General features: G+C 23.4%; 4 protein-coding genes across 4 annotated transcripts; all 4 read left to right on the top strand. All coding sequences in view use genetic code 6, as the record gives it.

Moving 5' to 3' along the window:
• Nucleotides 1-283: 283 nt before the first annotated feature.
• On the top strand, nucleotides 284-1,077 carry TTHERM_00992950 (hypothetical protein; the record flags this gene model as incomplete). Its single annotated transcript, XM_001030957.2, has 4 exons — nucleotides 284-290; nucleotides 347-520; nucleotides 644-852; nucleotides 907-1,077. 4 exons carry the CDS (start codon nucleotides 284-286, stop codon nucleotides 1,075-1,077), a joined length of 561 nt encoding a protein of 186 aa, XP_001030957.2.
• Nucleotides 1,078-3,102: 2,025 nt separating this feature from the next.
• Nucleotides 3,103-7,853, top strand: TTHERM_00992960 (polo kinase; the record flags this gene model as incomplete). The annotated part of the gene is made up of 9 exons (XM_001030958.2): nucleotides 3,103-3,136; nucleotides 3,254-3,342; nucleotides 3,465-3,572; nucleotides 3,967-4,083; nucleotides 4,567-4,903; nucleotides 5,017-6,547; nucleotides 6,618-7,423; nucleotides 7,484-7,552; nucleotides 7,606-7,853. The coding sequence occupies 9 exons, from the start codon at nucleotides 3,103-3,105 to the stop codon at nucleotides 7,851-7,853; spliced, it is 3,339 nt and encodes a 1,112-aa protein (XP_001030958.2).
• A 1,095-nt stretch (nucleotides 7,854-8,948) lies between these two features.
• TTHERM_00992980 (Serine/Threonine kinase) lies at nucleotides 8,949-11,577 on the top strand (the record flags this gene model as incomplete). The annotated part of the gene is made up of 2 exons (XM_001030960.3): nucleotides 8,949-10,613; nucleotides 10,672-11,577. The coding sequence occupies 2 exons, from the start codon at nucleotides 8,949-8,951 to the stop codon at nucleotides 11,575-11,577; spliced, it is 2,571 nt and encodes an 856-aa protein (XP_001030960.2).
• A 1,928-nt stretch (nucleotides 11,578-13,505) lies between these two features.
• TTHERM_00992990 (MIR domain protein) lies at nucleotides 13,506-25,081 on the top strand (the record flags this gene model as incomplete). The annotated part of the gene is made up of 12 exons (XM_001030961.2): nucleotides 13,506-15,533; nucleotides 15,583-15,888; nucleotides 15,976-16,355; nucleotides 16,437-16,947; nucleotides 17,001-17,144; nucleotides 17,201-18,883; nucleotides 18,945-20,923; nucleotides 20,994-21,989; nucleotides 22,045-22,500; nucleotides 22,558-22,711; nucleotides 22,762-23,760; nucleotides 23,816-25,081. 12 exons carry the CDS (start codon nucleotides 13,506-13,508, stop codon nucleotides 25,079-25,081), a joined length of 10,902 nt encoding a protein of 3,633 aa, XP_001030961.2.
• Between the last annotated feature and the right edge of the window lie 353 nt (nucleotides 25,082-25,434).

Consider the following 25,434-nt stretch of genomic DNA (forward strand, 5'->3'; position numbering starts at 1 on the left):
TCTTAACTTTAGATTTATTTTTTCTATTTTACTATGATTATATTGTTTGTTTACCAAAATTTAGATTGATAAATTTTTAAACAAACAAACAAACAAATAAATAAATAACTTCTCAGTCAAACTTGATTTACAGCTTCAATCCCCTTTTTGATTTCTTCTAAATGTTAAGGATTAATAATAATCAAATAATAATTAAAAAATTGAAAAAACAATAAAAAAAATAAAAAATAAATAAATAATAAATAAATAAGACTAAAAAATCAAGAGTTTTTATTTTTCTAAAATGAAAAGTAAATATATAAAATTACTTACAAATACATATACTAACTTGACTTTTTCTAATTAGGAAATATGAACGATCTTTCTTTTTCATCGATTTGCACTGAGGCTTCTTTAGAAAATAGATAAAAAGTAAGATAGGCAAAATCTGAGTCTCCGTCTCTATTAAAAACCAAAAATTAAAATAACCTTGGAAAAAGCAATTTTTGCCCGAATAATAAACCAGCTTATACAAAATCAAGTAAAAATTAATTATTATAAAGATTCTATTTATTTATTTTTTAATAATTTTTGACAAAATCTACTAAAAATTAATTTATATTAAAATTCTATTTATTTATATATTATTCTTGACTAAAAATAGATACTTTTTAGCTTGATTTCAAAAGCAGCCAATCCAAAACTCAAATCTCTTAGACTGTTTCACCAAGAAATTTCTTTAATCCATAAAGTGCTAAATTAAATAATATTATAAACTCTATAGAAAAACTACTTGTAGACGAGCATAAATAAACTGAATAATTAGTCTCTAATATTAATAGATAAGTTACTGCCATAAATTAAAAATTTGATGTAAGAAAAGAAAATATAAAAACTTTTTTATTTATAATTATATTTTTAAAATAGAAAAAGTAAGTTAGTAATAAAAAGGCTGATAATTTACTTTTTACTGAAGGAGAGTAAAAAGAATTAATAGAAGTTTATAACTAGAGCGTTAAAAATATGTATACTAGTAAAAGTTCAGGCATGAATTACTTCAAGTAAAAAATTCTCAAATAGACTGAGGAATTGAATTGATTTTAATAAGAAACTCATATTTATGTACATAAAAATTTAACAACAACCTCACTTTTAAAATAACTTCCTTAACAAAATTATAATTAAATTACAAAAGAGATTTCAAAAATTTTATAATTTAAAAAAAATTCCTTTACCAACCAACTAAATAGTTCTTAAAAAAAATAAAAAAATTTTAGTATGCAAATTAATTTATAGACAAATCAATTTTTATAAAATCAAATAAATTTATTACATAAAAACAATTTATATAAATTATTAATGATTTTATTCAATTTGTAATTTTTTATTATTTATAATGGTTGTATTTAGTTCAAAATATTTTTATTTTAAAAAAAAAAAATAAAAGAAATAATTTCTGTTCTTATTTATCATAGTATTTTATATTACTACAAATCTTCATTATTCTTTTTGCACAATATTAAATAATCATTTATACTATTAAAATATCAACCAATTAAATATCTTTTTCTATTAAATAAACTTGAATGAATAAAAAATATTTTGTAAAATTTATTCCATGATTTGTTAATTTTCTAAATATTAATTTTAAAAATTATTAATAATCTTTTTTGTTTTTATTGTCTTTTAATTTATTTTTTCTTATTAACTTTTATTTTAATATGAAATTTAAACTCATAAAAAAATTTATAATCAGAAAATAAATTATTTTATATTAAATCTAAACTTATAAAAAATTTTTGTAATTTATTATTATTATAGCCGCTAACTTTAGATATTTTCATAAATTCAATGATTCTTACCCTTTGATCATTTGAAAGAATATCAATCCTTTTCATATCAGGACTTAATAATGCTAAATATTAGTTTTGTTTTAAAGAATTAAAATAGATTTATATATATGGTAAAGGTTCATATATTAAGGCCGGTTTTTAAAAAATTTTTAATATGGTTTAATTAAGATTAATTTTAAATTCCACTTATTAATTAGTATCAAATATTCAAGAAATATCTAAGAATTCTACTATATAATAAACAATAAAGGGATTTAAAATCATAAAAATTCAAATAATAATATTTTATAAAAACACTTTAACTTTAAATAATGATTATTTTATCCTAAATTATAACTTCTTTGTAATTTAATTTAAGTATTATTAATGTATTGAATTTTTGTTATATAATTGAAATAAGCTAAGTTCTGTTTTATTATTATTATAGTTTTATTTGCTTTCGATAAAATATTAAACATTTTATAAAACTAAAAAATTAAAACAAATAAAATAAAAAATAGGTTAAATTTATTTATAAATTTTGAAAATCTTTTATTGATAAAATTATTTAAATATTTACTCAATAAATTGCTTTTGAAAAATAGTAAATAGTTTATAGAATTAATTTTAGATTTTATAAAAAAAACTTGAAATCAAATATAAAAATAATTTATCTTTCTTTAAAAATCAATTGACTTATTTGATATAAAAAATCTCTTAAATAATATAATCAAATAATTTATCTAAAATTTAAAGTAAGTAATTGTTAATTAGCCTAATTATTAAATGAATACATCAGGACTATTTATTAAAATAATTTGAATTTATAATGTGTCTGTCTTTATGACTATAGATAGATTTGCAAAAGATATAAATTGCGGATCGTTAACATTTTCTTATTTTTCATGTTTTATATAATTTACAAAGTTTTTTTTTTGAATTAAATTTGCTATATCGTTAAAATATTAAATGGCTGCTTAATACTAATTTGATTAAAAAATCCATAATACTATTTAATTTGGTTAACCATAACAACCAAATCAGGATTAAACACTCTATGTAAAAAAAACAAATGAAATAAGAAAAAGGAAAATATAAATAATTTATTAACAATCAATATTAAATAATAACTCTTTTTTGAAAGTATTAAAAAAGAAAGAAAAATAAAAGAAAGCATTGCAGAGAGATAAGTGTTGTTATTCTGCAAAGATAAATAAAAGTATAGCAGAGCAAGTGCACGTTTAACAATCTATTAGCTTAAAAGCAGCAAAAAAGAAATATCTATATAGAAATGGCAAGTAATCGTAGAAGTTCAGCTGAGCCAGGTAAGCTACTAGCATTTATTATATATTTTTTCATTCAAAACTAATGCATATTTAATTTATATTTGCAAGGATTATTAGTTTACTTGTTATTTAAAATTAAAATATTTTGAAAATTAGGCCACACTGAGAGCATGGTAATAGTAGAAGAAGTTATTAAGGATTAAGGAGTAATCAGAAGATACTCAAAGGGTCGCTTTTTGGGAAAAGTAAAGCATATATACTATCTATTAATTCAATATGATTCAACTTTAATCTAAATTACAGCTTATAATTCCTTTGTTTAAATGTTTGTAAATTTTTACTATTAATAAATTCATAAAATAAAAAGGGTGGTTTTGCAAAGTGCTATGAATTTACAAATTTAGAAAGAAAATAAGTATTAGCTGCTAAGGTTATTCCTAAGAGCTCTTTAACTAAGAGCCGTGCTCGCTAAAAAGTGATAAATTATTTTATTTTATTGATAATTTACAAATCAGAATGAAATTTAGTAGGGATTGCTAGTCTATTTATGATCTATTAATACTTACCAATTAATTAAAATTACGTTGTTATTTCTTATTGAATTTTGAAATTAAAAATCAAATAAACAGACAGAAACACAGAAAAAAACATTCTCATAAATAATAAAGTCAATCAATCAATCAATCAAAATTAAATTGAATAGATCACTTGATTTATTTGATAGCATTAAATCATAGTTTATTCAAGCTAGCTTAGACTAAATTTTATATTCGCTTTAAAATAATATTCCCAAACATTAAAAATTTCAATTCTTTTAAAATGATTTTGATTTTATGATATCTTTTAATATTATTTTTTAATTTATAAAGTTAATGAGCGAAATAAGAATCCACAAGTCTTTAAACCATAGAAATATAGTGAAATTTTAACATTTTTTTGAGGACTAAGAAAATGTCTACATATTGTTAGAGATGTGTACAAATCAGGTAAATGTTTACATTTCTCAATTTCATAATGATTATATGAAAAAAATTATTTTTATTATTTCTTTTTACACAGGAAATATTTTTATTACTATTATTTTGTATTTCAATTTCTTCAAATTTTTTAATATTAATTTTTGAATTTTACTACATCAATAAAATAATCAGTTAACAAACATAATTAAGTCTCAAGTTATTAAATTACACAATAGTGATAAAAGCGCAAGAAAAAAAAAAAGAATTTATCTGATTTTCATTAAAAAATAAGAAAAAACTTGCTAAACACAGAAATAGTTTTTATTTTAAATTAGTCGAATTGTTTATAAAAAATAAACTAAGATAGTTTATAAACGAATAATCAACTTATATATAAAAGAATATTTGAAGGATATTTATGAATCATTTAATCTATAAATTATAAAAAATGATTGAAATCAAACACAGTTGATTAATTAATTAACTAATTATAATAATATGTATTAAAAGACAATGAATGAACTTATCAGGAGAAGAAAGAGATTGACTGAATTAGAAGTTTAATGCTATTTATTGCAGATTCTTTATTCAATCAAATACTTACATGATAACAGAGTGATACATCGTGATCTCAAATTAGGAAATTTATTTTTATCTGATAAGATGGAAATTAAACTAGGAGATTTTGGATTGGCTACAAAACTAGAATATGATGGAGAAAGAAAACGCACTATTTGCGGTACTCCTAATTATATAGCTCCTGAAATTTTAGAAGCGAAAGAAACAGGTCACTCATATGAAGTCGACGTTTGGTCTTTCGGTGTTATTGCATATACTTTACTAATAGGTAAAAAGTATTTTATATAAAAAGCAAATTACAATTTTAATATTTAAAGATCAATCTTAATGTTTTTTTCAAGAGTTTTCAAATCTAAATTATGAAATATTTTTATTTATTAGGTAAACCACCTTTTGAAACAAACGACGTAAAATCTACCTACAAGAAAATCAGAACAAATGAATACTCCTTCCCAGAATAAATTCAAATTTCATCTGCTGCCAAAAATATGATAAAAAAGATTCTCACGACTGATCCTTCGAAGAGACCCACTATTAATGAATTATTTAATGACGATTTTTTCAAAACAGGTGGATCAATTCCTAAACTGCTACCTGTAAGCACTCTTGCTTGCCCTCCAAGTGCCTCATATACTCGCTAATTCTTACCTTCAACACAAATTTCTTTATCTACCAATCAAAAATCTACAAATTATTAAGTAGAGAATAAGAATAGCTCACCTAAAAAATTTGACAACACAACTCCTATTAATGGAAATGGTTTTACACGTTTTGCAACCCAAACTTCCTATAATCCTTAAAATGTAAAATCTTAATAGTAGATGGGTTTAAAAGAGAGAAAAGACTATATTAATACTTACCGTACAGGTGGAGCTTAAACAAGTAGCAGTTCAGGTTTATGTAATAGTTAGTATGGCTAAAAGAATTTTGATACTAATAACGTTAATAACTAAAAAATAGACAACTTTTTGTAAACAAATAAGAACACCTATGGGTTAAATGGAAGTGTAGCAAAAGAATAATGCTTCCAAAAAAGTTCTAGTTTAAATCCATAAAGTGAAGGTACCACTATCACAAATAATTTAAATTTGGGAATACTCAATTTTGCTAAAAGTCAAAGTACAAACACTTAATTAGTCGAAAACAGTAACCTCAACAGTTAGAAAACAGATAATTATATTCAAAAAATGGATGAATGCAGCCAAAAAGCCTAGCCATAGGTACAAAATTCTAATTAACACAAATCAGAAGATTATAGTAAGAATAGTTGCTTAACAAATTAAAAATATACTTCTCAAGCTAGTCATCCTCAAAGTTAAGCAGCTTTAAATTCTGTTTAAAGCCAAGCTAATATTAAGAATATTAATAATAGTACAAGCATAGCTAATTTTGCTTATAATTAAAGTTCTGCCGCAATTAACTCAAATACTAATTTGATTTCTACTAACTTAAATAATCTCAGCGGAGGAGCTAGCTCTATCAGTAATCAGAATTACTTATCTCAAAATAAAAATTATCCTTCATAATAATCTACAAATGCAGTATTTAACAGAAACTCAATTGAAAAATATTCTAGCTCAAACAATATTAGATCTGGAAATTCTAACTATACTCGTGCTAAATCTGAAAAAATGCATACATAACCTACTTCAAGTCTCCTTTAAGCATATGGTTTCACAAAAGTTGAATAAGCTCCTTCTAGTGGAACTACTGCCCTTAACTTTAATAATAGTGGCTCTTACTTCTAAGCTCCAGTAAGCTCTAATGAAGTTCAAATCTAAGGTCCTGATATTTGGGTTTCAAAATGGGTAGACTACTCTTCAAAATACGGTTTAGGCTATCTATTAAATAATGGCTAAGCAGGTGTTTTCTTTAACGACTCAACTAAGATTATTCTTAATCCAAAAACAGAGTAATTAATTATTTTTTTTTTAAATAAATTTAAATTCATAGACTTACTTACATTTCCTTTTAAAATAAAGATAATTTGATTACATCGAGAGAAATTCTTCTTCCAAATAAGACTTTGGGGCAGAATATACACTTAAGGATTATCCTGAATCTCTTTAAAAGAAATTGACTTTGTTATAGCATTTCCGTAGTTTTTTAGAAGGAGAAGACAAGAAAGCAGATTCTATAAAAATGCCATAGAATGAGGCTAGTGGTGAACCTAAATCTTCTAAAATATATGTTAAGAAATGGCTACGTACAAAAAATGCTATCCTTTTCCGTTTGAGCAATAAAGTAGTTTAAGTTATTTTTTAGGACAGCTCTGAAATTATCTTGAGTAGTGAGCTTCGTGCTGTAACTTATGTTAATAGGAAGAAATAAAGAGAAACCTTTCCTCTTAGCACTGCTATGGAGTCATAAAACAAAGAAATGTCAAAGCGTCTTACATACACCAAAGATATATTAACTCATATGCTTAGTGGTAATGTGTAAAGCAAAGGTGAACAATAGAATAATGAAAATATTTCTGTTTAAGATCCTACTTCTACTATTACTAATCCAATTGGATTAATAAATTAAAATTAAGATGGTAAAGAGAAAAACCATTCTAAGAACTAATCAATTAATCCAAATTCTTGCTCTAGTGCAAGTCTTTACCCAACTGCAACTACAACTTAATATGCAAATAATAATAGTTCTTCTTAAATTTAACCTTCTTAAAAGCCTTCGACTAGAGAGAATCTCCACTACTCTAAAAATGTGCCACTCTCTTCTGTAACTAACTCTATATATATGCAAAATCAATAGTCTAATCCTATTTATAATAATTACACCTAGAGTAAATAAATTAAAAACTATAAATAAAATAAATTTTTAACAAATTTTGTATTTTAAATAGATGAAAATGTTAATGTATTGCTACTTAACAAACAGCAGAGCTTGTAAAATTAAAAGCCTTCAATTAATGGTAATTCTTTATACAATAAAATTTCTAACTTATTTTAAATTTAATTAATTTAGGTTATGAGTTAAATGGATTCGCAAGTAGCAATAGTGCAAACAAGAAGGAATCTTTAGCTACTAATTCTAATATTATAAATAGCACTGAAGGTAAATGCCTTGGACAGCCTTCAAATATTTAAAACCTATTAAAGAGTAACTCTACTATTGGTAGAATGAATTCTATGAATCCTACTGCTACCAGCTCTCTTTCTAATCTAAATAATTTTAATAACTATGTAATGAGTTCACGTAAAACTGAAAATTGAGCAAAAAAACATTAATAGAAATCCAATATAAAAATTTCTTTAATTAAAGAAAAATTAATTGTACATAATAGATTTTATTATATAAAGTAGATTAAATGAAATCATAATAAAGAAAAAAATCATCAATCAATCAAACAAAAAATAAATAAATATATCTATCGATTTTAAGTTTTATAATATTACTTAAAAAGATACTAAATTATGGTTAAAGAATGTATAGATTATACCTAAATGGTTTTTATTACTTGCCCTAATAATTAATAAATAATATATATATTAATAAATGTAATTATATTTTACTCATATGTCTATTGTTATAATTATTCATTCTCAATTCTTATGGCATAAACCAATTCATCTGATCTTTTATAATTAATAATAGCTTTCTCTCTGTTAACTATATTATCAAATTCAAAAATATATTTTAATTTTTATTTGACTTTGCAAATTTTAATAAAAGTATTTTGAATTGTTTTATTTTGGTGTTAATAAAGTTTATTATTAAGATAGATAAGATATTTTAATGCTTAAATGTGTCTCCATCTCAAAATATTTATTTAGATTTACTTAAGAAATAATAGATATGTAAAATTCTTTTAATTATTCCTTTAGTATTGAAAATAAAGAGTTTTTAATGGCAAAAATATAAAAAAACACTTAGAAATTAGATTAACTTTCTTTCTACTATTTCTTTATCAAGATTTTTTATTAATTTTATTAATTTTCTAATCAAATGAAAATATGAATGGTTTTTTGTATTATTTAATTTGATTAGAGTGTTTTTTATAATAGATTATTATTATTATTATTATTGTTATATTATTGAATAATATATGATAGAACAAAATTTCCAAATAATAAAATTTATTTTATGGACTTTATGTTTATTTATGATTAGGAATATATAAAATAAAAGTATTTTATTTATTTATTTAATTAATTAAAAATAAAAATATTTTTATTTATTAATTCAATGTCTCATATTTTTGATAAAAATTTGTCTTTAAATAATATCCTAATAGCTCCTTTATTTTTATTAAAGTTAAAAAATTAAACAATTTTATAATTCTTAGTTAAGTAAAAAATAAAAAAGAAATGTCGCAATAGGTATAGGTTGAAGCTTAAGCATAGAATTCAAGCATTAAATTCAATTTAACAAAAGAGTTTTTTGACTTAGAAAAGAAGAAAACTGAAATAGAGGATGAAATTTCTTCGCTGAGGAGAAAAATTAATAAGGCTATAACATACTAAAATTTAGAAGACAAAAAATTATTTCAAGACTAAAAATCCTAAAAGGAGAATGAAGCTAATTAAGTAGACAATGATTTAGAAAGTTATATTAAAAAATTGTTAAATGAGCTTAAAAATAGTAAAAATAAATGGCTACTATAATGCTACAAGGATAAGATATCTTCATTTTCAAAAGATATTTTTATCAATGCTTCAAAAGAATTAGAACTTCAGTACAAAGATAATACAAAAGATATCATCATTGCCCGTCCTGAATCCCATGGAAAAACTATTGCTGAATTGATTGAAATTTCTAGAAATGAGAGCAAAACTTCAAATTAGCCAAATAATTAATAAGAATTAAATCTTTTGGCATAAAATTAAAATTCACAATAAATACAAATAGCACCTAATAATGAAAATCCTGAAGCTGTTGATTCTTAGAAAAACTAACAAAAGAACAAAAGCTCATCCTAAAAAGTTTAAGAAAGTAGTAACAAAAGTAATAACACTAAAGCTAAAAATACAGATAGCAATAAATCTAGTAGTAACACTAATAATAAAAAAAATAAAAACAAAGTAGCAGCAAATAAGTAAGAAGAAGAAGAAGATTTAGCTGATATCATAAAGAAATAATTTGAAACTAAAGAAATTAAGAAAGATAAAAAAGAAATACTATAAGAAGTAGAAGAAGAGCAAAAAGATATGACAAAAGAAGAAATTATGTAGTCTCTATACCTCCCTGCAGAAAGTGTAAAAGGGTATGAAATTATAAAAATGTCTAATAATTATGTCTTAGAATTAAAAGTTCATGAGCCAGATTAGAATAGTTTTCCAATATAAACTTACAAGGTTTACTTAATTAAAGAGAAAAAGAAAAATACTGATATTGAAATTTCAGATGAGCAACTTAAAAATAAAATTTGTTTAGGAGAAATCTATTAAACTATTGAAAAGCAATTTTTATGCTCCTCTAAATCGAGTACTATTGAGATAGACTTAAAACAAGTATGTTAGTCATACATTTTAGGATTTGACGAAGAAACATCTTACTTTTAAATTGCTATAACTGCTTTGTCTTGGAAGAATGAATCACCAGATGACTATTTAGAAAGCTAAATAACCCACATTTTCAGATTAAATATGCCAAAAATCATTTAGAAGAAAACACGTTTGCTACTGACTGGCTCTTGTGAGCTTATTTACACTGACTATTTTTCTGATTGTGATTTATTCTAATCTAATTATAGTTAAAGTTAGCAAGCTCTTAAAAAATTCCTTTCTCCTGATAGCGAATTGTTTAAATAAATTGAAATCTAATCAATTGATTTTGGTAAATCTGCATTGATCCTTTTAAAAAATGGATAAGTCATTTAATGGGGCAACATTTTATGTTTCAATGAAGGAATAAGCGAATGCAATATTGATAAACTCAAAGAAGAAACAAGTAAGGAGTTAATTAATTAACCATTTATGCCTGTTTAGCATCCTCTAGTGTTCACAAAAATAGCTCAAGGGAAATCTCATTACGTAATTAATACTTATTATATATATTGAATATATAATTATTTATTTATTTATTAAATAGGTAGGAGTCACTATAGATGGCAAAGTTTACTCATGGGGAAAAAATAAATATGGTTAACTTGGTCACTAAAATTACATATCATATGTAGAACCAAAGAGAATTGACCATTTGCATTCTGACAAAATATTTATTGTAAATGTGCAATGTGGTGATAACTTTACTGTTTGTCAAAGTTGTGATGGAACCATCTACACATTTGGCTAAAAGTAAGCCTTACAAGGTGAACCTATCAAAGACCTATATAATAACACTATTAATATGTGCAACTTAGGAGTAAATTAACTTATTCCAAGGAAAATAGATTTTGATGAAAAAATTATTTCATTCTCGTGTGGAAAGGACCATTGTTTATTTATTACAGAAAAGAATACCTGTTACGGATGGGGTGATAACTATGGGTCTAAAATATGTTCAAGTACATATTATAAAGAGGTTCGTAACTTTGCTAATCCCATTCCTGTTATTCCAAATAATAGTTCAAATTATTCTTTTAAGAAAATCTTCTGCTCAGATACTTAAAATTGTGCAATCATGCAGAATAAAACTTCAGGAGAGTAGATTTTAATAAAATGGGGTGGGAATACTACTTTACCCTTTGATGTTCAAGCCTGTAAAATTAATTTAAGCCTACCTAAAGATCAAAACGAAGAACTAAGCAGCCTAACTTAAAAACCTTAATTAGTTACCAAATTTGATAAATTTTACACAAACACTTATTCAAGTCTATTAATTTAAAACAATAATAATAATATAAAATTGTATGTAAATGGGTAAAATATATTTTACAGTCTAGGTGTAAGAGATAAAGAAATTAAAAATTTCCAAATGGCAGCCATTTCTCCTTGTGAGGATATATTGTAAGCCTCTATAGGGTGTAATCACACTACTGCTTTATTAGTTGTATGAGCATTCAATTACTGTAAAGTCTTGTTTCAAAAGTCTAAACGAAAATCGAGGAATCCATAAAAAAAATTCATTATTTTCAAAAATTTGGTATTGGGATATGACATAATTTGAAGAACGATGAATCAAAAACTTATGGTACCATTTATAAATCTTATAAAAATAAGAATAAACAATTAAATACTAAATTTTAAATATTATGATTATCTATCTAAAAAATTGAATTTTAATCGTATATATACATACTCTATAATTTAAGTTTAAACTCTTTAAATAACACTAAAATGGCAAACTATTGCATATATAATTTAATAGAAATATTTGTTTATCTTTACAACACAAAAATAAAAAGTTCAAATACTATATTTTGAGATATATTAAAAAGATTAAATCTTATAGCTAAACAGAAAAAATTAGTTAATCTTTTTAATTTAGAGTTTGTCAATTTCTTTATCTTTTTTAATTTAATAATAATAATTCCTTAAAATTAGCATTATTTATTAATGATTTTTTTAAATTTAAAAAAAATCAATTTAATTTAACTTTTAGATATGATTTATGAAATAGATTATGATAAAATAAATTCTAAAATTGATTATAATTATTTTCTCATTTCTTGAAAAAATTTATCAAATATAATTTAGATTTTAACTAAATTAGTGAGTTAAATAAATGTTTTTTATTTATTAAAAATAAAATTAAAAAGAAGATTCAATATTTTTGCAAACTTCAAATTTTCTCTATATATCTTATATATTATTGCAGTAAATTTGATACTTCCCAAGAAATAAATCTTTTATTATATTATTAATAAGGAAAGATACATCTATAATATTTTGAATAGTATTTTAAATAATTCTGTCAAGTTACTTTCAATCTGTAACTTAATTTTCTTCAAAATTTAAAATTCATTTTCATTTAATTTTAAAATAAATAAAAATATTTTAATAAATATTAATTGGTTTAGATTAATAAAATTATCATATTTTTAAAAAAACCAATTTTAAACAACAACTTATTTTTCATAAATAAATAAATAAATATCCGAATATCTACCTTCACTTATGATGTATTAATCAACTAAAAATGAGTAATAATTTTAATTTTATTTCAAAATAAATTTGTTTTATATTTTTGATTATTGTAAAATACTTTAAATTTAGTTTTACATTTGTAAGTCTATTTATTTATTTATTTATTATTCAATTACCTTATCAAGAAAAAGTAAATTAAAAATATTTAGAAACAATTTTTTCTTTCTTAAATTCCTTTAATAAAGTGTAATCTAAAGAAGAATACAAATTTATATTTCAAAATATATGAAAATTAAAAATATATTTAGAAGCTTAGTTGTTTTTCACACAAACCATTAATTGCTAACAAATTTTTTTTTGTAACTAAGATGATAAATATAAAATATCTGTGTAAAATATTTAATATTCCTTAATTAAAATTAAAATAATTATATAAATTTATGGTAAATCTAATAAATTCAAATATTTATAAAACCTATTGAAAAATTTTATAATTTTATCTGTTTTATTTATTTTTGTTCCAAAATGTGTAAATAATTTATATAATTTCTTTTTTTTAATAATTTCGGCTTACTTCCCTTTCTTGGATAATATTGTATGTTTATGATCAATATTATTTTATTATAATGAAAGGAATCGATTTTTGTAAAAATTACATAAATTAAGATTTAATTTGTTATCTTCTTACTCTCTCTACCAGATGATGACAAATTAAGTTAATCACTCATTTACTTATTTCATTAGAAATTCTTTATCTAATATAATATCATTGACAATAACACTAACTTTAACATTAATTTTTATAAAAAAAGTATTACACAAAGATAAAGATTAAGACAAAATATAGTAGTACAAAAACTCATTATTAAACATAACTTTTTTAAAGGCTAATTCAATATGCAACAAAATAGGGATCCACAAATTAATTAAAATGACCCTTTTTTGAATTAATAGCTCTAAGAAGGTGTATTATAGCTATAAACTTTGTAGTAGCAACCTATATATTTTGGTGATCTTATTTGCATTAAAGTAGAAGGAATAGGAAGTAAAAAGTATATGCATTCAGAAGGATTTTATCCATCTTGCATTAAGTGTATAGACTATGAAGATACAGGAGATAATTTAACTGATATTGATGGTTCAATATTTGAAATTTGTAATCCAATATAATATTTTAGCAAATAAAACAGATACTAGGATAATCAATCTGACCTATCTGATAAAAATTAAAATTTCAACAAAAATAAAACTCTAGTAAATACTTAAAGCATAACTAGTCCCTCCCTGTTCAATTAGAAGAATAATTATGATACTTAAGATAGCTTAAATAAGAATTTATAAGCTTAGTAATTTGAAAGCTATTCTTAAAATAGAGTTGGCGCTGACTCTTACATGTAATATGACTCTAATTAAAGTAAAGATGGAGTGCTAAAAATGAATCAATAAAATATGTAAAGTGATGAATATTTTTAACTTAAAGCTAAAACAAATAAAAATAGGGGTAGTGATGAGTAGACATACTTAAATAGTGGTGAAGAGCATTACGAAAATTAGGTAACACTAGGCTTTAATCAAAATTTCATTCTTAGACATAAAAGATCTAACAAATTTTTGTACCTAGTAGAAGAAGACTTAGAATATTATTCTCTTATTCTGAGTTCAAAACCCTCTCTCTTTAAAATTTCGCCGTCATTTAAAAGCTAAGTAGTTTAAACTAAAACTGTTTACTACAATTCATTTATATATATTTAAGCTGTCCCTTTTGCAACTGCCAGTAATAAAGATATCTATCTTGTTATTGATGAAGCCATGTAATATGTTAATTCTTCAAACTATATAGCTCCTGGAGGAGGATCTTTTGTTAGTCCTAAATTCACAAACTACACATGCTTTTTTGGAGATTTCTTTTTTTCCCCTAACTAAAAAACTTGTTTACATATTGAGCCTTATAGATAAAATTTAAGTTACTTCCAAAAAATAAAGGGAACATAAAAAGGAATAAGTAATATGAATAATGAGAATGAATAATTATTTTTAAGATATGGTGATGTTGTGAAGATTTTTCATATTGAAACTGAATCATTCTTCTAGTATGAGGATAATTAGCTTATTAAGTTCAAATCAACTGAGATCAATGAGGAATCTAATATAGTTTAAGAAATAGATGATGAAGATGATAATGAAATCCATTAAAATGATAATAAAATAAGCTCTACTGGATTTAGGTCAAATCAAATGTTTTAAAAAAATAATCAAATAATAAATAATTAAATGAGACAAAAAAAAGATGAAGTTATATTGTGTAAACCTACAGATGATTAAAACTTCAATAAGTCTAATACGCTTTGGAAGATTATTAATCCTCTGAATCCTCTTGATGGCGGTTTCATAAGATGGGAGGAGAAAGTAGTTTTAAAATGTTTAAATAAAAATGTTTTCCTCCATATTAAAGAGTAAACTATTGGTAAAAAAAAAACAAGATAGATTAAGCTAAAAACATCTATAAGTGATGAATCAGAATGTCATTTTCACTTTTGTTAGGAATATTAGCATGTAGAATTATAAGGAGAAGAAGGCTAGGTGTATTAAAACTTAGAAAATTTTAATTTAATCAAAATAAATTCCCTATTTAGGATAGTACACAGTGAAACCAATTAAACTCTTTCAGCTTAACTTTATAACGAAATAGATATAAATAAACAGTAATATGATTAGAATAGGCAATATAATGATGCTTAGCCAGTTTTAGAAACTCCAAAAAGAAACTCTTTTTATAGCTCAATGACTTAAAGCATAATTGATTAAAATTTTTTACCTAAAATTCAGATAAGTTCAATAAAGTAACTCAGTTAGGATAAAAAAAAAACTGAAATAACCTCTGAAGAAAATGAAAAGATTGATATGAAATAAATAGTCCTGAAAGAGGTACAATTTTTATTTGATTTAAAATATATTTAAATAAATTATTTAACAGAATTATTGTGAAGGAGATGTGTTAAGATTTTAGTAAATTGAAGAGTTAGAATTAATTGAGAGCAATTATTTAACAAGTACTTTTGAACTTATTTCATCAGCAATTCCTCTCATCAAATACTATGCTCTTATAAGTGATAAAAAGGATGAAACTTCATAGAAAAACATATTTTAATTTACAAACCCTTACTTCATTGAATTTACTAGCTTACTCAGCCTCTCTATTTAGCATTAAATTAAATATCTTTTAGACATTGAATTCAGCTAAGATGTAACATTTGATAATTCGATTTTCCGAAAATACAAAGTAAGCAAATTATTTACCAAAAAAAATGCTATCAAATTATTTACCAAAAAAAATGCTATCAAATTAATTTTATTTATTTATTAATAGCCTAATAGTGAAAAGTAGAACTTATCAAGCAAAAGAGGTATATTAGAGTATTCTGTTAATTTATTGAAAGCAATGTGGGGATACTAATCAGACAAAAAAATTTAAGATATCCTCTAGTCTATGAAAAAAAGTGAAGATGATTTTAATAATTTAGAATCAAAAGCGTAGTCAAACCAATAATCATTTCTTTCTGTTTGCAGTGGAAGAAGAGGTACACAAATTAAATAATTTAAGTCCAAAATAGATTAAAAAGATGAATAGATTTAGCTCTATGAAACCTTTAAAAAGCTTTCTAAACTGATTTACTTTCTCATAATAACTCTTTGCAAAAACAACAGTGGGATTTCAATAAACACTTTTAATTATTTTACATTTTTCAAGTAAAATTACTTTTTAATTTTGAATTATCAAATATTAAAAATATTTTGTTTCAAAAATAATTTATTATTTTTTTTTTCTAGAAACCACGTTGGATATTCAATTGGTGCAACAAATGCAATTATATCTATCTTAAAAAATAACGAAAAACTTTTAAATATGATTCACACTAAGAATTATCATACTCTATCTGAAGTGAAAAATACTATATCAAGAACATTGCAAAAGCTCAATTTAAAACAATTTTAAAAAGGTAATCATAATAGATTTTTATCAGCTGATTGGAAATCACAAAATGGGTTGGATAATAATAACTAGTAAATTTAATAAGTGAATAAAAAAAAGAATACTTTAGTGAATGTTTTTTTCAAGAAATATGAACAAGTTTTCTAAAATAGCAATAATTATTGGGCAAACTTTATGGATGTTATGAATATCATGTGCATCTGTAAAGGAGAAGCTCTCAACATTAACCAGCTTATTATAGGTTAGGAATTATTGGCAAATGAGGACCCCGTTTCTTCTAAAAATTTATAAAAAATGATCATTCAAATTTAATGCAAAGAAAAGAAAATTTTTATTTAAATCTACAAAGTAAATTCACATTTTTTATTAAGCTAGTAAAGAAATTTTAATTTTAAAAATAGAAAACTTATGAGCTTAAGGAATTTTTAGATAAAGAATAGATTTACTTTGAAAAAAGTAAAGTTCAGTCTAATGAGTATAAGTTTTTAGTTAAATAACTAGGGCTTTATGCTAATTTATGTAAGGGAAGAAACTACCAAAATAAAGTAAGCAACTATTTTATCATTTAATTGTATATTAAAATAACACATAAAATATAAAGCTCCTTTTACAAGATTAAATAACTGCTTAAGCTTTAACCCATTATATAACAAATTAAAACATTAAAACAGAACTGAGAGCTATATTGCTTAATTTGCTGATTAATCTTCATTTTGATAGTTGTCCTCGAAATAAGGTTTAAAGACCTTGTTACACAAAGACTTTAAATTCAATCAAACACAATAAAACTAAACCCAAAAAATAAAGTAATCCAAATATTAATAATAGTATATGCTACAACATTGATGTAAACTAAGAGCCTTAACAAAATGAAAACAATCAAAACCAAAATTTAAATATATCTATTGGTTCTGAGTTTATTTAGTATGATTTAGATGAACAAGGCAGCAAAAGAGTATTAAGTCGAAGCTAAAGGTTCTAAAGTGATCTTTTTTAAAATAAAAGTTAAATTAATGAAACCAAATAGGATTTATAAAAGAGCCTTTTAGGAGGTAGAAAGCGATTCTAGTCATAAAAAATGAATGAAGAAAGTGTGTAAATTGAAGAAGTGGATGAAAATGAAATTAAAAAACCAAGTTAGATAAAAGATTAAAATCAAAATAATTTAACTAAAAACATCAGACCGTAATATAAATCCATTTTCAATAACGAATAAGATAATAGTAATTCTGCTGTATTTCACGAGTTTTCTCTCAACAACTTTATATAAAAAGATTCTATGACCAACTAATAGGAAATGAAGTAATTTGTAGTTAACTACCTAAGATGTTAGATTTATAATGAGCATGGATAACTAAAGAGTGATATGCTAAGCTATTATGTTGTAAAATTGGCGAGAATGATGATTATTTTTGATTATTTTGAGAAGGAAGAAGAGGAATTTTTTCAAATTATTTAGTCACTATTATTTATTTTATAGACTTAAACAAAGGTTCCAATACTTGAGAAATTAAGAAATGTTTACATTAGAAATAAAGAACACAAGAAAGCTTTGCATGATCAAGAGAAGTGGAAGCTTATGATCATTTAAGAAGTTCTTTAAACTCTTTTATTTTACTAATCAATATAAATTGACAGCAATTTGAGATAAATAGTTGAATTCATAACTTTAGTTTTCTAAAAGTTTTAGCGCCCATCTGAATGCACAAGCAAAATGGATTTCGATCTTTACATTAAAAATATGATATAAAATCGATTATCTAATTATTTGCCAAAATTATAAAATGTATAATCATATACTATCGATAATAATTCAAATTAGCAAAACCCTGCATAAAGTAGTTAAAAATAAGATAGAAATAAAAGTGTTATGAATTTTAATAACAGTCCTAAGTATTACTTAAGCATGCTTAAGTAAATGAGCAATTTAAGAGATTCTTCAAAAAAAGATGTTGAGGTATTATCAAAATACATAACGTTTGATGATATGCTTAAAAATAACTCATTCTTTAATATTATTTTACAAAATTTTGTTAGTTTGGGTTCTTCAAATATTGAAACAAGCCACTTAATTTTAAAGAATTTGTTTGCAAATTTTTCTTAAAGAAAAAATATTATTAGATAGCTCAAGAAACTACAAATAATCATGAATGAAAAGGAATATTATGTATTTAAGTACCTAAAATTTTTAAATATAAAGACCTAATTCATATCAGAAATGCAGGAACTCTGGTTTAGAAACGATATGAAAGCTATTGTTTCTTAGAAAACTGCATTTGGAGAGGTTTTTATTTATTTTATTTAATTTAGATTTGATTAATTTACTAATTTTTATATAAAAATAGATAAATATGTTAATGTAATAAATTAATTTAGCTTTTTATGAGGCTGCAGAATATGATTAGAAAGAAAAATGCTTAGTTTCAAAAAAGCAACTTAGCGATCTAATTAAAGAAGACTAAATCTTCTTTTGTAGGCAGCAGATGCTAAGAAATTTAAAAATGCATAAAAATATTCTAAGTATAATAAGAGAAGGAAATATAATGATTTAAAATATAAATTAAATTGATAAAGACTCAGCTAATTAATTAGAAGATCAATAAATGATTATTAAAATGTATGAAAGTTGTTATAATTTTTTGTTCTTGTTTGTAAAGGGAAATAAATTTAACTAGAAAGTACTATTCAAATACTTTGAGCTGTTTCTATAAAATGTTGGTTAATTTGATATCGGTTAGTATAAGCTATTAAGAGAAATTATGAAGGATAATAAAAAGATCTGCAATAGCATAACACCTGAGCAAATTTAGAAATATATCACTAAAATTTACAAAAATGGATTAAATAATAACTTAGAAATTATTAAATTTTTTGAATATTTAATTTAAGATCACGATGAACCTGCTTATTAAAATATTGATAAACTTGTTAAGTGTTTATTGGAGAGTGAAGAATTTACTAATTTCTTTGGTCTTAAATTAATAACTAAGAATAGTAATTTAGAGCAATCTCCTCTCAAAAAAACAAATGCAGAGAATTTAATGGATTTTAATGGTTAAAAGACCATAATAAACATATAACAAGAGAATTCAATTTAACAAAGCATTGTTAACAAGTAGTAAGGGTATTCATAATCAAATATTTAAGTACAATCATTACCTGGCCAGTATGAATTTAACATAGATTAAAATGTTATAGATCTACTTTCAGGCGATAACACACAGTATATTGAGAAGTCATATAAAGTAGATGATCTCCCTTTTTTATATAACTAAAAGAGTATTGAAATAGCTAATTAAATATTAAAATATAGTCTTAATCCTACAAAGACTCGTTACATATTCAACAAATTAATCAATATAAATTATATTTATAAATTGCTTTCTTTAGATGATATATTTGATAAGGTAATTGATCAAACGATACTCTTTACTTATTTTAAGACTACATTAATGGAATTCGTTAAGTAAGTTTGGTTATCAAATGAAAAAAATTCAGCCAAATTAAATAAAAATGAATTTTTGATATAATTTTTGAAGAAAGAAACTAAAAAGCTCTTTTAAATTAAAGACAGTATGCTAGTAAGCTACAGTGAAGCTATGAATGCTAGAACTGGCAAAGAAAAAATTTTGTATCTTTAGAATGTTTAAAAGTAAAATTCTTCCTTTTAATCGAACTCAAGAAATAATAGCTTTTTGAGCAAAAACATTATACGTCCATCCAATTCTTTATTAGTGGAAGACAAAGACCAAAGCGAATAAAATAATATAAACCAGTAATCGTCGGATGACAAAAAGGATGAAAAAATTGAAGTGATATCTGAATTTGGGGAAAACAAGAAAGATGATTAAAACCAAGAAAATGACATTATTAAAACTTTCCACAGGACAAGCTAAATGAAATTCAATATAAATTACGCTTGTGATACTAATTCAGAAGAAGAAGGAAAACATGACGCTTAAATATTTTCTTCTTAATCAAGCAATAAATTTTAAATATCATAAAAAGACTTAGAGAAAAAGGAAATTAACGTTTAAGCTATATATGAAGAAAGAAAAGAAAGTGAAATCTATTACTTAGATCCCTAAACATAGATGATTGAGGAAATAATTATGCTCGTTTAAACAGATTATATAAGATATCTATTTTAGTGTTTGATACCATTTGTTATGGATACATTCAAGTGTTTTTTAGGATATGATTCATAATAAGCGAATGTTAATAATAGATAAGATTATGAGGCATTTGCCTCCTTTGCTAAAGAAGTTGCAGTTTTTTGTGAGTACGAAATAACAGAAGAAATTTACAAAAAATAAAAAGAAATGTAAAGTTTTTAATTTTTTTATAAATAAATTTTATTTATTTGATATAAAATTTTTATTTTTTAATTGAAGGATTTTACCTGTTTTGATTGAATTCCAAGAGATATTTAAGGTAAACATAGACTTTTAGTTCGATTGTAAGCAAGAAATTTAAAGGTACTAGAAAGAAAGAAATTCAAAGAAATAAAACTAATTTGAAAAATAATCCAAACTAGAGTTCAAGTCTCGCATAATATAAGATAGTAGGATACAAGGAATTATCTAACCTTTAGATGGATAATTTATTTATTAAGGGGAAGAATAAAGAATTAGACAAGAAGTCGCTAATATTATCTTGCATTTATTAACTTCTGACTTTGTAAACTAAAATCTTATTATTTAAGAAAGAAATCACTTAGTCCATGCACTAAGAGATAGTCATAGATCTAATAATTTGTCTTTGCAAAATTTTCTCAAAAAATTAGTCAATTTTGTGAAAAATGCTATTGATAATTTGGAAGATGATGACAGTATAATATTACCTGAAGATGATGTATTGATTGATACTATTTAATTACTTTGTGATATACTAGATAGCTGTACAACAAATGAGGAATTAATTTATATGTAGAACTTCTTAAATTAGAATGGTATTATCAAAGCCATGATTTAATTCTTTTGCTAAAAAAATGAAATCGGTAAATTATTTAAGAGCTTTATCAGTTTAGGAATAAGAATGATCCAAGGTATTAATTGTGCTAATTTTGCTATTCAAGAGAGTATTTACCAGTAAATGACATCAGAACCTAATATAGAAATATTTTTAGCTAAAATAATTGAAATTATTAGGCAAGAAATTCACTTTTAAGCCTTTGAGAATCTGAGTATCTCTTAAAAGATTGAAGCAGAATGCAAATCTTTGAAATTCTCCTATAACAAGCACAGAAAATTTTCTATTTAAAAAATATTGAGGTTCTTACAACTGCTAATAGCAAACTGTTATACTAAAATGTAGAGATATCTACTGAATTAGTACAGATCAAAAACAAATCATAACATACTGAACCATATTGTTGATCTAGTCGAAGCGTAAGAATATTCATTTAATAAAATTTAAATATAAATGCGTATTTTAATAAAAAAGATATATGGGTGGAAGAAGTTTTTCTTAATCAAAATTCAAAGATGGATAATCTTACTACACGGATGCAGTCACTTGCGATAAAGCTGTTATGGCTTTAGAAACTCTCATCCTGCTAATTCAAGGACCCTGTATAGAAAATTAAATAGAATTAGCAGAAAGTAAGTTCCTTGAGATTGCAACCTATATTCTAAAACTTAATGACAGCTATGAATAGTTTACTAAAGTTTATAAAAAGTAAAACTCTAGTGAGATTTTCTTGAATTAGGAATAAAGTATCATTTAGATAATTAATCAAAGCACCTAAGAGGTAAATGTAATTCAAAATAATATTTCGCTCTTTAAGGAAAAGCTTACAGAGAGATAAAAATAACTTATTCAAAGTGCATATGAATTCTGTCCATTATATTCTCAGTAGCTATCATAAATATTCAGAGAAGATCATCCATCTAACTATGGGTAAAAATTAAAGATTATTGTTTTGAGAATTTTTTAAAAATGGTAAATTAAATATAGTGTTTGGATGTTGTCGATGATAAAAAACAAATGCATAAGTTGTTTAGAGTCTCTTATGGATGGTGAAAATAAAATTATCACAAGAAGAATTATGTCTGATATACCTCCCAATTTGCTTAAAGTAAACTTAGCTTGGATCTATGAAAAATATGAGGTAAATTTTTTAATTTTATTATATTTATTTGAACTTACTGTCTTTTTTAGATTCTTTATGGTGAAGATAAGTATTATGACTTTGATTTATTTTAGATCAAAGATGTAAAATAAATTAGAAATGAGCTAGATAAAACAACAAACAAAGAACTAAAATTAAGAGAAAGTTTAAAGGATTCTTTTATCATCGATAGTGGATTTAAAATTTTTAGGATACTTCGTTTTATTTTGAATTAAGCTGGAAATAATGAAATAGAAAATATTTACAATGAAATTGCAAAAAGAGAAGCATTGGTTTTTTAAATACAGTCTAAGAAAAACATTTTTTCATAATTATAGAATTTATTGCAAGATTTTGCTAAGCTCTTTACCAAAATTTATAGTTTTATTTTTAGAAGAAAAGTCCTCTCAAATAAAATGAATTAAGAAAAAATAAGCTCCGGTGTTGATAAATTAAAACAAAAGTCACTTGAGTTTTTTTCAAAATATACAGGCTAAATTGAAATAGTATAAGAAAATAAATTATGTAAAATATCGTTCCCCAAATACCCTCACTGCTTTAGTTTGACTAATGCACTAAAATCGAAAGTTACAAGACATTTAAATTTTTATTCTCCTCATACAAAAGTAGAATCAATAGTGAAATATGCTGATCGCTTGATAGAACGTCTAAAATTTGAGCATCTATTCAAAGCTAAATTAGAAAAAAATTAATCTATTACTATTCTTTCGAATAACCTTGATTTGTGGAAAAATTTATCTTATTTTATATGTATAGCTTAGAATATTTACATAATCCTTACATTAAAGCATATACCTGGAGAACATGATTTCTATTTCAGATTTATTGGATAGGATCGAGATTTTTAGTTATTCCTTTAGCTATTTTAAATTACTCTTGCTTCTCTTGTGCTATTCTTTTTCCTCCTCAAGAAGATCCCTCTAACCCATAAAAAAAGTATTGAGAAAATTTAATAAATGGATCTTAAAAAATTTTCTATCAACGAACATACTCTTCATTAAAATGTGATTAGAACTGATTACAAAACAGTAAAATTTATTTTAATTTTTATATTTTTCTCATAAATTAAAAATTTTTATTTAGAAATTAAGAAACTTGAAAATAAGAGTAGGCTATATATTTAAGGATACTGAACTTTTATATTTTTCGATTTATTTCGCATTAGCTCTGCTTGGGTTATTTAATGAGTTTTTCCTTGCACTCCTGCTTTTTGATGTTTTTTGGAGATTTCCCATGCTTAGGAGCGTTTTGCATGCTGTATGGAGACCTCGCGAGTCCATTTTATTAACTATGTTCTTATTTTTTATCTGCACTTATATGTTCAGCTTAACGGCCTTTTACTTCTTTGTGGATCAATTTAATACTCTTTGTGATAATTTATTAACATGCTATAGTGTAATTTTTGATTATATGTACAAAAATGATGGAGGTATAACTTCTTTCTTTGCGCCTAATGGTCCTGATGATTTCCTAGAATATTATGGAGCAAATTATAGTTTAGACTGGCTTAGTTTATGGAATTTCCTCTACTTTTTTATTATAATTACACTCTTATTTAGTATAGTTACTGGTATTATCATAGATACTTTTGGTTTATTAAGAGATGAAGAAGATTAAAAAAAGAGAAATAAAAAAGACTCATGTTTAATTTGTAGCATAGATCGTGCAATTATAGATAAAGTTTCTCCACATAATTAAGGGTTCTAGCATCATATCGATGTTGAACATAACTTATGGAATTATATATTCTATATTTCTTATTTAAAAGAAAAGAATCGTAACTATATGCTAGGAGCAGAATCAGAGATATACTAAAAAGTTAAAATCAAAGATATTTCCTGGTTCCCATTAAATAGATCACTATCTGTTAACTAAAATTAAGAAACAAATGAAGAAATTGATAACCTCAATAAAAAAATAGTAAATATGGAATCTAAATTGAGTATAATTTTACAAGAGATATTAAAAAATACCAAAGTAAGTAACAAAAGAATTTTAAAAATGGAATAATAACAAGACTTGAAGTAGCTTAATCTATTTTAAAATACACAGGAAAGTAATTCTATGCTTTTCAGTACTAAAATGCTTCAAAGCACATCAAAGAAACTACCATAGCCAATTAGGACGCCTAAAAGATCCCATTCTCTATGGGTACCATAAAAAGAGTAAAGTGCTGAAATTATAGAAGAAGAAGACCAAAAAAAATAATTAAACACAAGCTTATTGTCAAGTTAATCAGTTGAAGCTAGTTAAGAAATTTAAAAACCATCTATTAATCAAAATACTAGTTAAGTAGCATAAAAACTAACTAATTTAATGAATAGATGCGAAAGTGAAGATGAATAATGAATAAATTATACAATTTATTTTAATAATTAAAGATAGTCTTTCAAAATTATTTATTTTGTAATAAATTTCTTATAATCAAAAATTTAAATTTATTATTTTTTTTATATCACAAACTATTTTATCAAACTAAATTAAAAAATAAAATTTATTTATTAAATTTACAATCCTTAAATTTGCATTTTTTATAAATTAATAATTTATTTATTGTTAACAGAATTTAATGTTATTTTAGAAATTTACTAATTATGTGATACAAAGTGAGGTTTTTTAATTTATTTATTAATTTTTTTAATAATTTAGTTTTTTTTTTGATTGAACTTTCTCAGTTTTAATTAACTATTATCCTTAAAGAA

This window comes from Tetrahymena thermophila (genome assembly GCF_000189635.1).
Source record: "Tetrahymena thermophila SB210 genomic scaffold scf_8254369, whole genome shotgun sequence".
In the NCBI taxonomy this organism is placed as follows: Eukaryota; Ciliophora; class Oligohymenophorea; order Hymenostomatida; family Tetrahymenidae; genus Tetrahymena; species Tetrahymena thermophila.